The sequence below is a fragment of the Monodon monoceros genome, unplaced genomic scaffold (assembly GCF_005190385.1).
Source record: "Monodon monoceros isolate NGI ecotype Baffin Bay Population unplaced genomic scaffold, NGI_Narwhal_1 Super_Scaffold_6, whole genome shotgun sequence".
Taxonomy (NCBI): Eukaryota; Metazoa; Chordata; class Mammalia; order Artiodactyla; family Monodontidae; genus Monodon; species Monodon monoceros.
The window spans coordinates 10,796,749-10,809,996 of record NW_021703783.1 but is presented as its reverse complement, the minus strand read 5'-3'; the positions used below and the strand labels follow the sequence as shown (position 1 = coordinate 10,809,996).

Sequence of the window (13,248 nt, the reverse complement as noted above, 5' to 3'; positions counted from 1 at the left end):
ACAGGCAATCTGCTAAGACCTGGGAGAGTAATTTTTTTCCTTCTTTAAGCTCCAGGCATTTAAGGTAACTGTCAAAACACAAGCTGACCACTAAGCTAATAAAACACAGACTTTAGTGGTCACACACAATAATGAATACATACTTTCCAAAAATAGTTGAGAAAACTCACTAAGCAAGCAAACAACAAACCACAACAAGCAGCAACAACAAACCCTGGACAGGACAGGAAAACCTGATTTTCTGAACTGCCACATTACAATATTCAAAATATCCAGTTTTCAACAGTAACAACAAAAAAAATTAGGAGGTATACAAAGAAATAAGTATGGTTTATTCACAGAAAAAAAAAGAATGAACAGAAATATAGCTCAGGCATAGGACTTACTAGACAAAGACTTTAAACAGATGGTTTTAAATGTATTCAAAGAGCTAAAAGACACAACAGAAAAAGAACTTTAAAAAAAAAAAAAGGAAAATAATGTCTCACCAAATAGAGAATATCAATAAAGAAACAGACATTATATAAAGAAAACAAATATAAATTCTAGAGCTGAAAGTACAATAACTGAAATTAAGAAATTCACCAGAGAGGTTCAACAGATTTGAGCAGGACAGGGCTGTAAAGGAACAGTTTTGTATACTATTGAAGATAAGCAGGTATTAATTCAAGATGTTAAGTGTAATCCCCAGAGTAATCACTAAGGAAAAAGCTAAAAAATTTACAGAAAGAGAAAAACAAAAAGAATCAAAATGGTTCACTAGAAAAAAATCAATCACAGAAGAAGGCAGTAATGTAGGAATTAAGGGAAAAAAGGGTGGAAGACAAATAAAATGGCAGGAGTAAGTCTTTCCTTATCAGTAACTAATTTAAATGTAAACAGACGAAAACTCTCCAATTAAAAGGCAGAGACTGGCAAAGTGGGTAATAAATCACGACCCAACTCTATGCTGTCTACAAGATTTCATCAAAATTTGAAACTTTTGTGCATTAAAGGACATTATCAAAAAAGGAAAGTGAAAAGAAAACTTACACAGTGGGTAAGAATATCAATAGTTATAAATCGTGTATTTCTAAGTGTTCAGTATCCAAAATATGTAAAGAACTCTTACAGCTCAACAACAGAAGGGCAAAACAAACAAAACAAAAAGAACTTGAATAAATATTTCTCTAAAGAAGATATGCACATGTTCAACAAACACAGGAAAAGATGTTCAACATCATTAGCCATTAGGAAAATGCAAACCAAAACCACAATAAAATATCACTTCACACCATTAGGATGTTATAATAATAATTTTTAAGATACACAGTAACAAGTGTTGGCAAGGATGTGGAGAAATGGAACCCTCACATTGCTGGTGGGGAGTAAAATATAAAATGGAGTAGCTGATCTGGGAAAAAGTTACATGTTCTTCAATAAATTAAACAAAGGATTACCATATGACCCACAATTCCATTCCTAGGTATATGCCCAAAAGATTTGAAAACAGGTATTCAAACAAATACTTGTATATGAATGTTCATAGCAGCATTATTTACAATATCCAAAAGGTGGAAACAACCCAAATGCCCATCAAATGTTCATCAGCCAAATGTCCATCAAATGTTCATCAGCCAAATAATACATAAACAAAATGTGTGCGTGTGTGTACACACACAAGTTAACATCTTGAATTAATTCCTACTTATTTTCAATAGTACAGAAATATAAATATTACTTAGCTATGAAAAGGAATGTAGTATTGATACATGCTTCAACATATATGAACCTTAAAAACATTATGCTAAGAAAAACAGGCCAGACACCAAAAGTCACATATTGTATAATTCTGTTCATATGAAATATGCAGCACAGGTAACTCAGTAGAGACAGAGAGCAGATTCATGCTTCCCGAGGGTTAGGGGGAGGGGGAAATGAGAAGTGACTGTTCAATGGGTACAAGGTCTTCTCCTGGATTGACGAAAATGTTTTGGAACCAGATAGAGATGATGATCATACAACAGTGTGTATGTACTAAATGCCACTGAAGTGTAAACTTTAAAATGATTGTTATCTGAATTTTACTTCCATAAACAAAGAAAGAGATGGGAACTAAATTGGGCTGAGTAAAATTTAAATAAACGGCATGGTAAGGGCAGATCATAAATGAATGGGAGAAGCAATATGAAGTCAGAGGCCTGAAATAAAAATACTATGGACATTAATACTCTGTAGGACAGTGAAGCAACTGGTGGGTATCAGGAAAAGTGGATCAAAATCTAGGAGATCCAAATTACAAATCGAAGAATGAATACAGGTTTAAACTGGTACACAGTTTAGCAAACTGGACTATACAAAAGAGAATGAACAAGAAGTATTTTAGAAAGATAAGTAGAATGCTTGAGAAGGACCAGCGAAGACTTAAAAAGCAGTACCAAAGTGGTCATGTAAAAGGCTGTTACTATAATCAAGAAATTGGGTAATGATGGCCTTGCAGATAGAAGAAGCAAAACATAGACTTTTATAAGAAACAAAAAAAGTTGTAATTTGGCAACCCACTGTGTATATGTGAAGTGATACAGAGGAATCAGTTTCCAAGAACTAAAAAATTGTGAATAACAGGAACAATGGGAAGATATTCCTTGAAGATTTTTCTAAGAATTCAAGAATTGCGAGTAAGAGGAACAATTGTGAAGGGGGACTTATTTGTGCAGAAGATGATTGGTTTGATGTTGGAAAGATTCAGATTCTGAGGCTACAAAGAAATATCCAAGTGCAAAGGTTTATTAAATGTTAGATGCAGACTTGCATCTTAAGTAACACTATAAGAGTCAAAATCTCAGGTTCTAGAAACACAAAACCATAGATGCAGCCACGGGAGTGATAACAAACAACGAATGAAATTATTTTCTTAAATCTTCAGACATTTTCAATTTCTCATTCAAAATTCTTAACAGTACTAGTAAAATAAAGTTTAATGATGAGACAATGCTATCACTATATAAGGACCTGCTAAAGGTAAGAAACGGGACTAGTGGTGTCCTAAATGATACATTATGAAATTATTAATAATAAAGTCTTTGTAGTAAAGTCTCACTGTAAACAAAACTAACAATATAAAACCAAAAAAATAACTTGTAGGCTGCCAAATATAATACCTAAATTCTAGTCACATTTGGTTGCAATTTGCTTTTAACTGTGAAGAAGTGACTTTATTTTCACAGACCACTTCTCCCTCATTTGTAAAAAAGGCTCTATAAGTGGTTTGCAAGTCAGCGTCTGAGACTATGCTTATATAGAATGAATGTACTGATAAAATTTTCCAGTTTCTTAGTCTTGGAATAAAATGAATTACTGCACCATGGTACCGTGTGCTCATTTCAACTGATTAGAAGCTCTAGCAGTACATGTTAACATACAGATGTATTTAATAAAAAATTAAAAGTAGTAATTATTAATAAATATAGATTAACAAGCTAATATCTTTAAAAACTACGATTCATGGGAGAAGTAGATTAAAAAGAATCACAGCAAATATTATTTAGTACTCATGACATTTTAGATGATGCCAGCCTTTCTTCACTGAATGAAGAAATATTTAAGATGCACTAAGTTAGATTATTTCTGAAGCTCTGCTATGGGTTGAACTATGTATCTCAAAAGTATATGAAAGTCTGAACCCCAAGTATCTCAGAACATGACCTTATTTGGAAAGAGGGTCATCACAGAGGTAATTACAGCTGACTTGAACAACATAGATTTGAACTGTGTGGGTCCAATTACACATGGACTTTTTTTCAATCAATATAGTACCTATATTTTCACTTTACAGATCTTTAAATTAAGTGTGGGGAAAAGATTGTGTTCAATTACAGATCACCAGATGTGAAATCAAAAGAATTAGGGCTTGAGTTCCGATTCTACCTGAAGTGTTTCAGCTACTGCCTTGGGTGAGTCATTTATCAACTCCTTCATTTTTTTTTTTTTTTGCGGTATGCGGGCCTCTCACTGTTGTGGCCTCTCCCGTTGCGGAGCACAGGCTCCGGACGCACAGGCTCAGCAGCCATGGCTCACGGGCCCAGCCGCTGCGCAGCATGTGGGATCTTCCCGGACCGGGGCACGAACCCGCGTCCCCTGCATCGGCAGGTGGACTCTCAACCACTGCGCCACCAGGGAAGCCCAACTCCTTCATTTTTTGAAGCAGATACCAGTGTACAGATTTTCAACTGCAGGGGGTGGGGACAGCACCTCTAACCTTCACATTGTTCAAGAGTCAACTGTAGTTAAGATGAGGTCATACTGGAATAGGGTGGGTCCTAATCCAATATGACTAGTATCCTTGTAAAAAGGGAAAATTTGGAAACAAACATACAGAGAGAGCACCATGTGAAGATGAAGCCAGAAATCAGGGTGATACTTCTACAAGACAAGGAATGCCAAAGACTGTCAGTAAACCATCTATAGCTAGAGTAGACATAAGGAACAGATTCTTCCTCACAGCCCTCAGAACCAATCCTGACGACAGCTTAATCTTGGACTTTCAGCCTCAAAAACTATGAGACAATACATTTCTGTTGTTTAAGGCATCCAGTTTATGGTACTTTTTGTTAATGGTAGCCCTAGCAAACTAATAGAGGCTCCTTTTATTTCTAATACTTAAAAGTTAAATATGCTTTATTGTCAACTTCAAAAACATATCCCAGAAAGTAAGTTATAAAAATGATGGCACACGGATATGCAATTCAAGTCAGTGTACAAACCTGCAGTTCAGTTAAAACTGTTTTATGCCTCTTGTTACACTCAATCTTTTCCACTCGTGTTTTCAATTCTGCCAATGTCTTATCAAATACACCACACTGTAGCGCACACAATTTTTCTTCCAGCAACCACTGTACAACCTAAAAAAATACATATTCCTTTGTTATAGCAAAAAAGGAATTTCAAGCAAGCAGCAAACAGTAAATATTCTGAAGTACTAATAAGATAGTACTAATATATTAATTTAAAAAAGCACACTGGCATCCATAACACAATGCTATCTGCTGAAATCCTCCACTTCTACATATATAATATCTACTATAACACAATAAAATGTACTAAAAATAGAAAATTTCCAGAGGGTGAAATTTTTAAAACATTTTGAAATTGAAGTTTTAATATTTTCTTCCCACACCCTCTACTGTGATTTAAAAGAAACCAGTTGAAGGTAAGGAGCAGGTTTTAAATTTTCTAATCTGTTACAAACGATACTTTTGTGAGACACTAAGAATGTCACTGCACTATGAAATTCCTATAAAACATTTCTAAATGCCTACTCGCAATTTCCATATTTATCTCATTATGGACCCATAACAAACAGGGCACATGGTGCAGCCCACAGACCATCTCCAAATTACACTGCTCTAGAGGAGTAAACCCTCAGTATACACAGAAGTATATTTCAAAATGCTTTCTCATAGCTATCTTCATATTTCTAATAGCTCTATAAGAAAGACTAAACAAGCATTATTATCACCATATGGTTAAAAGAAAAAAGACACTGGGAGGAAAAAAAAGCCACTTTTGTACTGCCTCTCTGTTCCTTTCTCTAATGGGGATATTTATACTTTATCTGAGTAGAGGAACACTGGCCCAGATTATTTATAATTTCACCATTAAATCGATAAGACCTTGAAAAATTTTCACCTGAGTCTTCTATTCTTCTCTTAAAAAGGTATTTGTCATCAATATTTGTGAACACATCTTAAAACATATACTAAATACTTTATATTTTCATTATTTCTATCTCTAATCTAACACATATAGGGGGAAGTTTCCAAAGTCTGTACTTTAAATATTCCCTTTCCCTAGTCATTCGAAAGCCTTGTCCATACCATTTTTAATACTAAGCCTAAGGTACATAACAAAGATTTTACAACATAGGGACTTACAGCCATGAAACCAGCTTATGACAAAACTTATAAAAACTAAAATGTTAACATATAAGACTCTAATGTTTCCATTAGAATAAAGTTCAATATAGAAGAAAAAATAAAAGCTGAAAACTGGTATTCAGTTTTGTTACTAAAGCAAATAAGAAAAGAAGCCATGGGCTTCCCTGGTGGCGCAGTGGTTGAGAGTCCGCCTGCCGATGCAGGGGACACGGGTTCGTGCCCTGGTCCGGGAAGATCCCACATGCCGCGGAGCGGCTGGGCCCGTGAGCCATGGTCGCTGAGCCTGTGCTCCGCAACGGAAGAGGCCACAGCAGTGGGAGGCCCGCGTACCGCAAAAAAAAAAAAAAAAAAAAAAAAAGAAAAGAAAAGAAGCCATAATTTCTCTCCCATTTTGAAAATTACTACCATATCTAAAAAAACAAAACAAAACAAAAAAACTATTTAGCTTCAAAAGAGTCATAAGGAATTTTAGAATTAAATTATTAAGGGTAATAAGCTTAACCAATTTCTTCAAGTTCTTTCTTTCTATGAAAAAGCTGAATATTTCAGTAAAATACAGAGTAATGTCAAAAATCTAGTAGAATAAAGATGGCGGTGTTTTTTGTTTAATATGGTTTTAACTTATAATCTCTAACACCTTTTGTAGCTTCTGGTTTATATCTCCTTTGGCTGTAATCTTTACTTGAAACTCTGCCTCATATTCTTCTTCCATATATCGACGGCGTTTGGACTGTACATTGTCCATGTCCTCTGACTTAGAACGTTTTCTTCTAAAAAATTCACCTGAGAAGAAAAAGCATAATGACCAGTCAGCTGTTTTTATTATATGTAGACCTTAATGCCTCTTCTCCATCCTCAGGAAGATATTATTTCTAGCTATCAAAATAGCACTCTCAATAAATTATTTTATGAATTGTTTTTGTGATCAGAAAAGTAAATAGATAGCTTTTACCTTAAACTTGAAATGATTTTCAATATGCTAAATAAGAACCTCCCAACACTAAATAAGTAAATGTACAAACAACATGAACAAAGAACGTTTTTTCCTTGAAATCTTCGTATTAAGATGGAAGCTCAACTAACAATATGGGATGAGAAGAAATCATCTCAAATTCATTCCTTTCAGTAAATTCTCTAGTGTATTTGAATTCTCTGACAAAATACAGTATTCATTCACAAGTCACAGATTTCTCAGTATTTATTCTCACATCACATGCTTCTACTAACTGTGCATAGCTTTAATTATTTAATTCTTCATCCTCAGTAAATTTTCTTCCTCAGTAAGTTTAGGAAAAATTCTTTCTTAATCACCAGCCTTAGGAAAATAGTATTAGTTATTCTTAACATATCCTAATAAATTTCAAATATATAAAAATAATAAAATTAATGTCATTATAAAGGTAAATTTGGTAAAGAACAGACATTCAAAGACCTTCACTTAGAAAATTTGTTTCAAATATTGGTAACACTCATGAGATCATAACATATTTTATATGGTTTCTTTTTCAATATAGAAACAGGGAAATATTAAAATATTAAAATCTCCACACTATCTATGAGCCTATTATTAAAATCCAATTCTATTCTATGATTTCCCTTGTATCAGAACTTACACAGTCACAGAGAGATAAGGTCAAGATGGCACAGTAGAAGGAGGTACGCTCATCCCTTCTTACAAGAACACTGGAATCACAACTAACTGCAGAGCAACCATTGACAAAGAAACACTTGAACCTACCAGAAAAAGATACCCTACATCCAAAGACAAAGGGGAAGCCATGGCGAGACAACAGGAGGGACACAATCGTGACAGAATCAAGTCCCATACCCACCAGGTGGGTGACCCACACACTGGAGAACAACCGTACCACAGTTCTCCCACTGGAGTGAAAGTTCTGAGCCCCATGTCAAGCTTCCCAAGCTGGGGGTCTGGCAACGGGAAGAGGAGGCCCCAGAGGGTCTGGCTTTGAGGGCCAGCGGGATTTAATTGCAGGACCTCCACAGGACTGGGGGAACCAGAAACTCCACTCTTGGAGGGCACACAGAGAGCCTTGTGCACATCAGGACCCAAGAGAAAAGAGCAGTGATCCCACAGGAGACTGGGCCAGACCTGCCTGCTAGCACTGGAGGGTCTCCTGCAGAGGTGGGGAATGGCAGTGGCTCACTGCAGGGACAAAGACACTGGCAACAGCAGTTTGGGGAAGCACTCATTGGCATGAGCCCTCCCAGAGGCACCATTAGCCCCACCAAACTGCCTGTAGGCTCGAGTGCTGGGTCACCTCAGGCCAAACAACCAAAAGGAAAGGAACACAGCCCCACCCATCAGCAGACAAGCAGATTAAAGTTTTACTGAACTCTGCCCACCAGAGAGACACAACCCAGCCCTACCCACCACCAGCCCCTCCCATCAGGAAGCCTGCACAAGCCTCTTAGATAGCCTCATCTACCAGAGGGCAGACAGCAGAAGCAAGAAGAACTACAGTCCTGCAGCCTGTGGAATGAAAACCACAATCACAGAAAGGTAGACAAGATGAAACGGCAGAGGATTATGTCCCAGATGAAGGAACAAGATAAATCCCCAGAAAAACAACTAACTGAAGTGGAGACAGGCAACCTTCTGGAAAAAGAATTCAGAATAATGATAGTGAAGATGATCAAGGACTTCAGGAAGAGAATGGAGGCAAGGATTGAGAAGATGCAAGAAATGTTTAACAAAGACCTATAAGAACTAAAGAAGAAACAGAAATGAACAATACAATAACTGAAATGAAAAATACACTAGAAGGAATCAAAGCAGAATAACTGAGGCAGAAGAACAGATAAGTAACCTGGAAGACAGAATGGTGGAAATCACTGCCGTGGAACATAATAAAGAAAAAAGAATAAAGAGAAATGAAGACAATCTAAGAGACCTCTAGGACAACATTAAATGCACCAACATTCTCATTATAGGGATTCCAGGAGGAGAAGAGAGACAGAAAGGACCTGAGAAAATATTTGAAGAGATTATAATTGAAAACTTCCCCTAACATGGTAAACAGTCACCCAAGTCCAAGAAGCACAGAGAGTCCAAGGCAGGATAAACCCAAAGAGGAACACACCAAGACACATAGTAATCGAATTGGAAAAAATTAAAGACAAAGGAAAAATATTAAAAGTAACAAGGGAAAAACAACAAATAACATACAAGGGAACTCCCATAAGGTTATCAGCTGATTTCACAGCAGAAACTCTGCAGGCCAGAAGTGAGTGACACGATATATTTAAAGTGATGAAAGGGAAGAATCTACAATCAAGAATACTCTACCCAGCAAGGATCTCATTCAGATTTGACAGAGAAATCAAAAGCTTTACAGAAAAGCAAAAGCTAAGAGAACTCCTCTAGACGGGTAAGAGACCAGCAACATAAAACAACCTTCTACATATATAGACTACTATATCAAAACCTCATGGGAACAGCAAACCTAAAAACTACAATAGGTACGCACTCAAAAAAGAAAAAGCAACCCAGACACAACACAAAGGATGGTCATCAAACCACAAGAGAAGAGAACAAAAGAGGAAGGGAAGAAAAAAGACCTACAAAAGCAAACCCAAAACAATTAAGAAAATGGTAATAGGAACACACATATTGAGAATTACCTTAAATGTAAATGGATTAAATGGTCCAACCAAAAGACACAGACTGGCTGAATGGATACAAAAACAAGATCTGTATATATGCTGTCTACAAGAGACCCACTTCAGACCTAGTGACACATACAGACTGAAAGTAAGAGGATGGAAGAAGGCATTCCATGCAAATGGAAATCGAAAGAAAGCTGGAGTAGCAATACTAATTTCAGACAAAACAAACTTTAAAACAAAGACTCTTATAAGAGACAAAGAAGGACACTACATAATGATCAAGGGATCAATCTAAGAAGACATACCAATTGTACATATATATGCACCCAACATAGGAGCACCTCAATATATAAGGCAAATACTAACAGCTATAAAGGGAGAAATCAACAGTAGCACAATCATACTGGGGAACTTTAACACCTCAGTTTCATCAATGGACAGATCATCCAGGAAGAAAATCAATAAGGAAACACAGGCCTTAAAAGGCACATTAGACCCAATGGACTTAACTGATATCTATAGTTTTCCATCCCAAAGCAGCAGAATACACATTCTCAAGTGCACACGGAACATTCTCCAGGACTGACCACACGCTGGGCCACAAAGGGAGCCTCAGTAAATTTAAGAAAACTGAAATCATATCAAGCATCTTTTCTGGTGACAATGCTATGAGATTAGAAATAAACTACAAGAAAAAAACTGTAAAAAACACAAGCGTGTGGAGGCTAAACAATATGCTACTAAACAACCACTGGATCACTGAAGAAATCAGAGAGGAAATCAAGAAGTACCTAGAGACAAGTGAAAATGAAAGCACAACGACCCAAAACCTGTGCAATATGGCAAAGGCATTTCTAAGAGGGAAGTTTACAGAAATAAAATCTTACCTCAGGAAACAAGAAAAATCTCAAATAAACAACCTAACCCTACACCTAAAGCAACCAGACAAACAAACAAAACCTAAAGTTAGTAGAAGAAAAGAAATCATAATGATCAGAGCAGAAATATAGAGACAAGCAAAGATAAATGAAACTAAAAGCTGGTTCTTTGAAAAGATAAACAAAATTGATAAACCTTTAGCCAGACTCATTAAGAAAAAAAGAGAGATCACTCAAATTAATAAAATTAGAAATGAAAAAGGAGAAGTTACAACTGACACCACAGGAATACAAAGGATCATAAGAGACTACTACAAGCAACTGTACGCCAATAAAATGGAAAACCTGGAAGAAATGCACAAATTCTTAGGAAGATACAGTCTCCCAAGACTGAACCAGGAAGAAACAGAAAATATGGACAGGCCAATCACAAGCACTGAAACTGAAATTGTGATTTAAAAACTCCCAACAAACCAAAGTCCAGGAACTGATGGCTTCACAGGCGAATTCCATCAAACATTTAGAGGAGAGCTAACTGCTACCCTTCTGAAAATGTTCCAAAAAATTGCAGAGGAAAGAGAACTCCCAAACTCATACTATGAGGCCACCATCACCCTGATACCAAAACCAGACAAAGATACCACAAGAAAAGAAAATTACAGGTCAATATCACTGATGAATATAGATGCAAAAATCCTAAACCAAATACTAGCAATCAGAATCCAACAATACATTAAAAGGACCATACACCATGATCAAGTGGGGTTTATCCAAGGATGCAAGGATTTTTCAATATCCGCAAATCAATCAGTGTGATACACCACATCAACAAACTGAAGAATAAAAACCATATGATCATCTCAATAGATGCAGAAAAAGCTTTTGACAAAATTCAACACCAATTTATGATAAAAACTCTCCAGGGCTTCCCTGGTGGAGCAGTGGTTGGGAGTCTGCCTGCCGATGCAGGGGATACGGGTTCGTGCCCCAGTCTGGGAGGATCCCATATGCCACAGAGCGGCTGGGCCCGCAGGCCGTGGCTGCTGGGCCTGCGCTCCGCAGCGGGAGAGGCCACAGCAGTGAGAGGCCCGCGTATCGCAAAACAAACAAACAAACAAACAAACTCTCCAGAAAGTGGGCATACAGAGAATATACCTCAACATAATAAAGCCCATATACGACAAACCTACAGCTAACATCTTACCCGACGGTGAAAAGCTAAAAGTATTTCCTCTAAGATCAGGAACAAGACAAGGATGTCCACTCTCACCACTTTTATTCAACATAGTTTTGGAAGTCCTAGCCGCAGCAATCAGAGAAGAAAAAGAAATAAAAGGAATCCAAATTGGAAAAGAAGAAGTTAAACTGCCACTGTTTGCAGATGACACTATACATAGAAAATCCCAAAGATGCTACCAGAAAACTGTTAGAACTCATCAATGAATTTGGTAAAGTTGCAGTTTACAAAATTAATACACAGATATCTGTTGCATTTCTATACACTAACAACAAAAGACAGAAAGAGAAATTCAAGAAACAATCCCATTTACCATCACTTCAAAAAGAATAAAGTACCTAGGAATAAACCTAAGGAGACAAAAGACCTGTACTCCAAAAACTGTAAGACGCTGATGAAAGAAATCGAAGACGACACAAACAGATGGGAAGATATACCGTGTTCTTGGATTGGAAGAGTCAATATTGTCAAAATAACTATAGTACCCAAGGCAATCTAGAGATTCAGTGCAATCCCTATCAAATTACCAATGACATTTTTCACAGAACTAGAACAAAAAAATCTTAAAATCTGTCTGGAGACAAAAAAGACCCCAATAGCCAAAGCAATCTTGACAAAGAAAAACAGAGCTGGAGGAATCAGGCTCCCTGACTTCAGACTACACTACAAAGCTATAGCAATCAAAACAGTATGGTACTGGCACAAAAAACAGACACATAGATCAATGGAACAGGATAGAAAGCCCAGAAATAAACCCACACACCTATGGTCAATTAATCTATGACAAAGGAGGTAAGACTATACAACAGAGGAAAGACAGTCTCTTCAAGTGCTAGGAAAACTGGACAGCTGCATGTATAAATATGAAATTAGAACATTCTTTAACACCATACACAAAAATAAGCTCAAAATGGATTAAAGACCTAAATGTGAGACCGGACACTATAAAACTCCTAGAGGAGAACATAGGCAGAACACTCTGACGTAAATCATAGCAATATCTTTTTCAATCTGTCTCCCAGAGTAATGGAAATAAAACCAAAAATAAACAAATGGGACCTAATTAAACTCAAAAGCTTTTGCACAGCAAAGGAAACCATAAACACAATGAAAAGACAACCCATAGAAGGGGAGAAAATATTTGCAAATGATATGACTGACAAGGGATTAGTCTCCAAAATATACAAACAGCTCATGTGGCTTAATATCATCAAAACAAACAACCCAATCAAAAAATGGGCAGGAGACCTAAAGAGACATTTCTCCAAAGAAGACATACAGATGGCCAAGAAGGACATGAAAAGATGTTCAACACTGCTAATTATTAGAGAAATGTAAATCAAAACTACAATGAGATATCACCTCACACCATTCAAAATGGCTATCACCAAAAAAATCCACAAACAACAAATGCTGGAGAGGGTGCGCAGAGAAGGGAACCCTGCTACACTGTTCGTGGGAATGTAAATTGGTACAGCCACTATGGAGAACAGTATGGAGTTTCGTTAGAAAACTAAAACTAGGGCCACCATATGATCCTTCAATCCCACTCCTGGGCATATATCTGGAGAAAAACATAGTCCAAAAGGAT

At 36.8% G+C, this 13,248-nt stretch overlaps 1 protein-coding gene across 2 annotated transcripts in view; it reads right to left on the bottom strand.

Annotated features, from left to right (window-relative positions):
• Positions 1–13,248, bottom strand: part of ATF7IP (activating transcription factor 7 interacting protein) — a 125,070-nt gene that overhangs the window by 52,248 nt on the left and 59,574 nt on the right. For both annotated transcript variants that reach the window (XM_029206389.1, XM_029206388.1), the window contains exons 4-5: positions 6,553–6,698; positions 4,743–4,880 (exon numbers count right to left, since the gene is read on the bottom strand). In XM_029206389.1, coding sequence (XP_029062222.1) covers positions 4,743–4,880; positions 6,553–6,698 — 284 coding nt within the window. The remainder of the gene's footprint in view (positions 1–4,742; positions 4,881–6,552; positions 6,699–13,248) is intronic.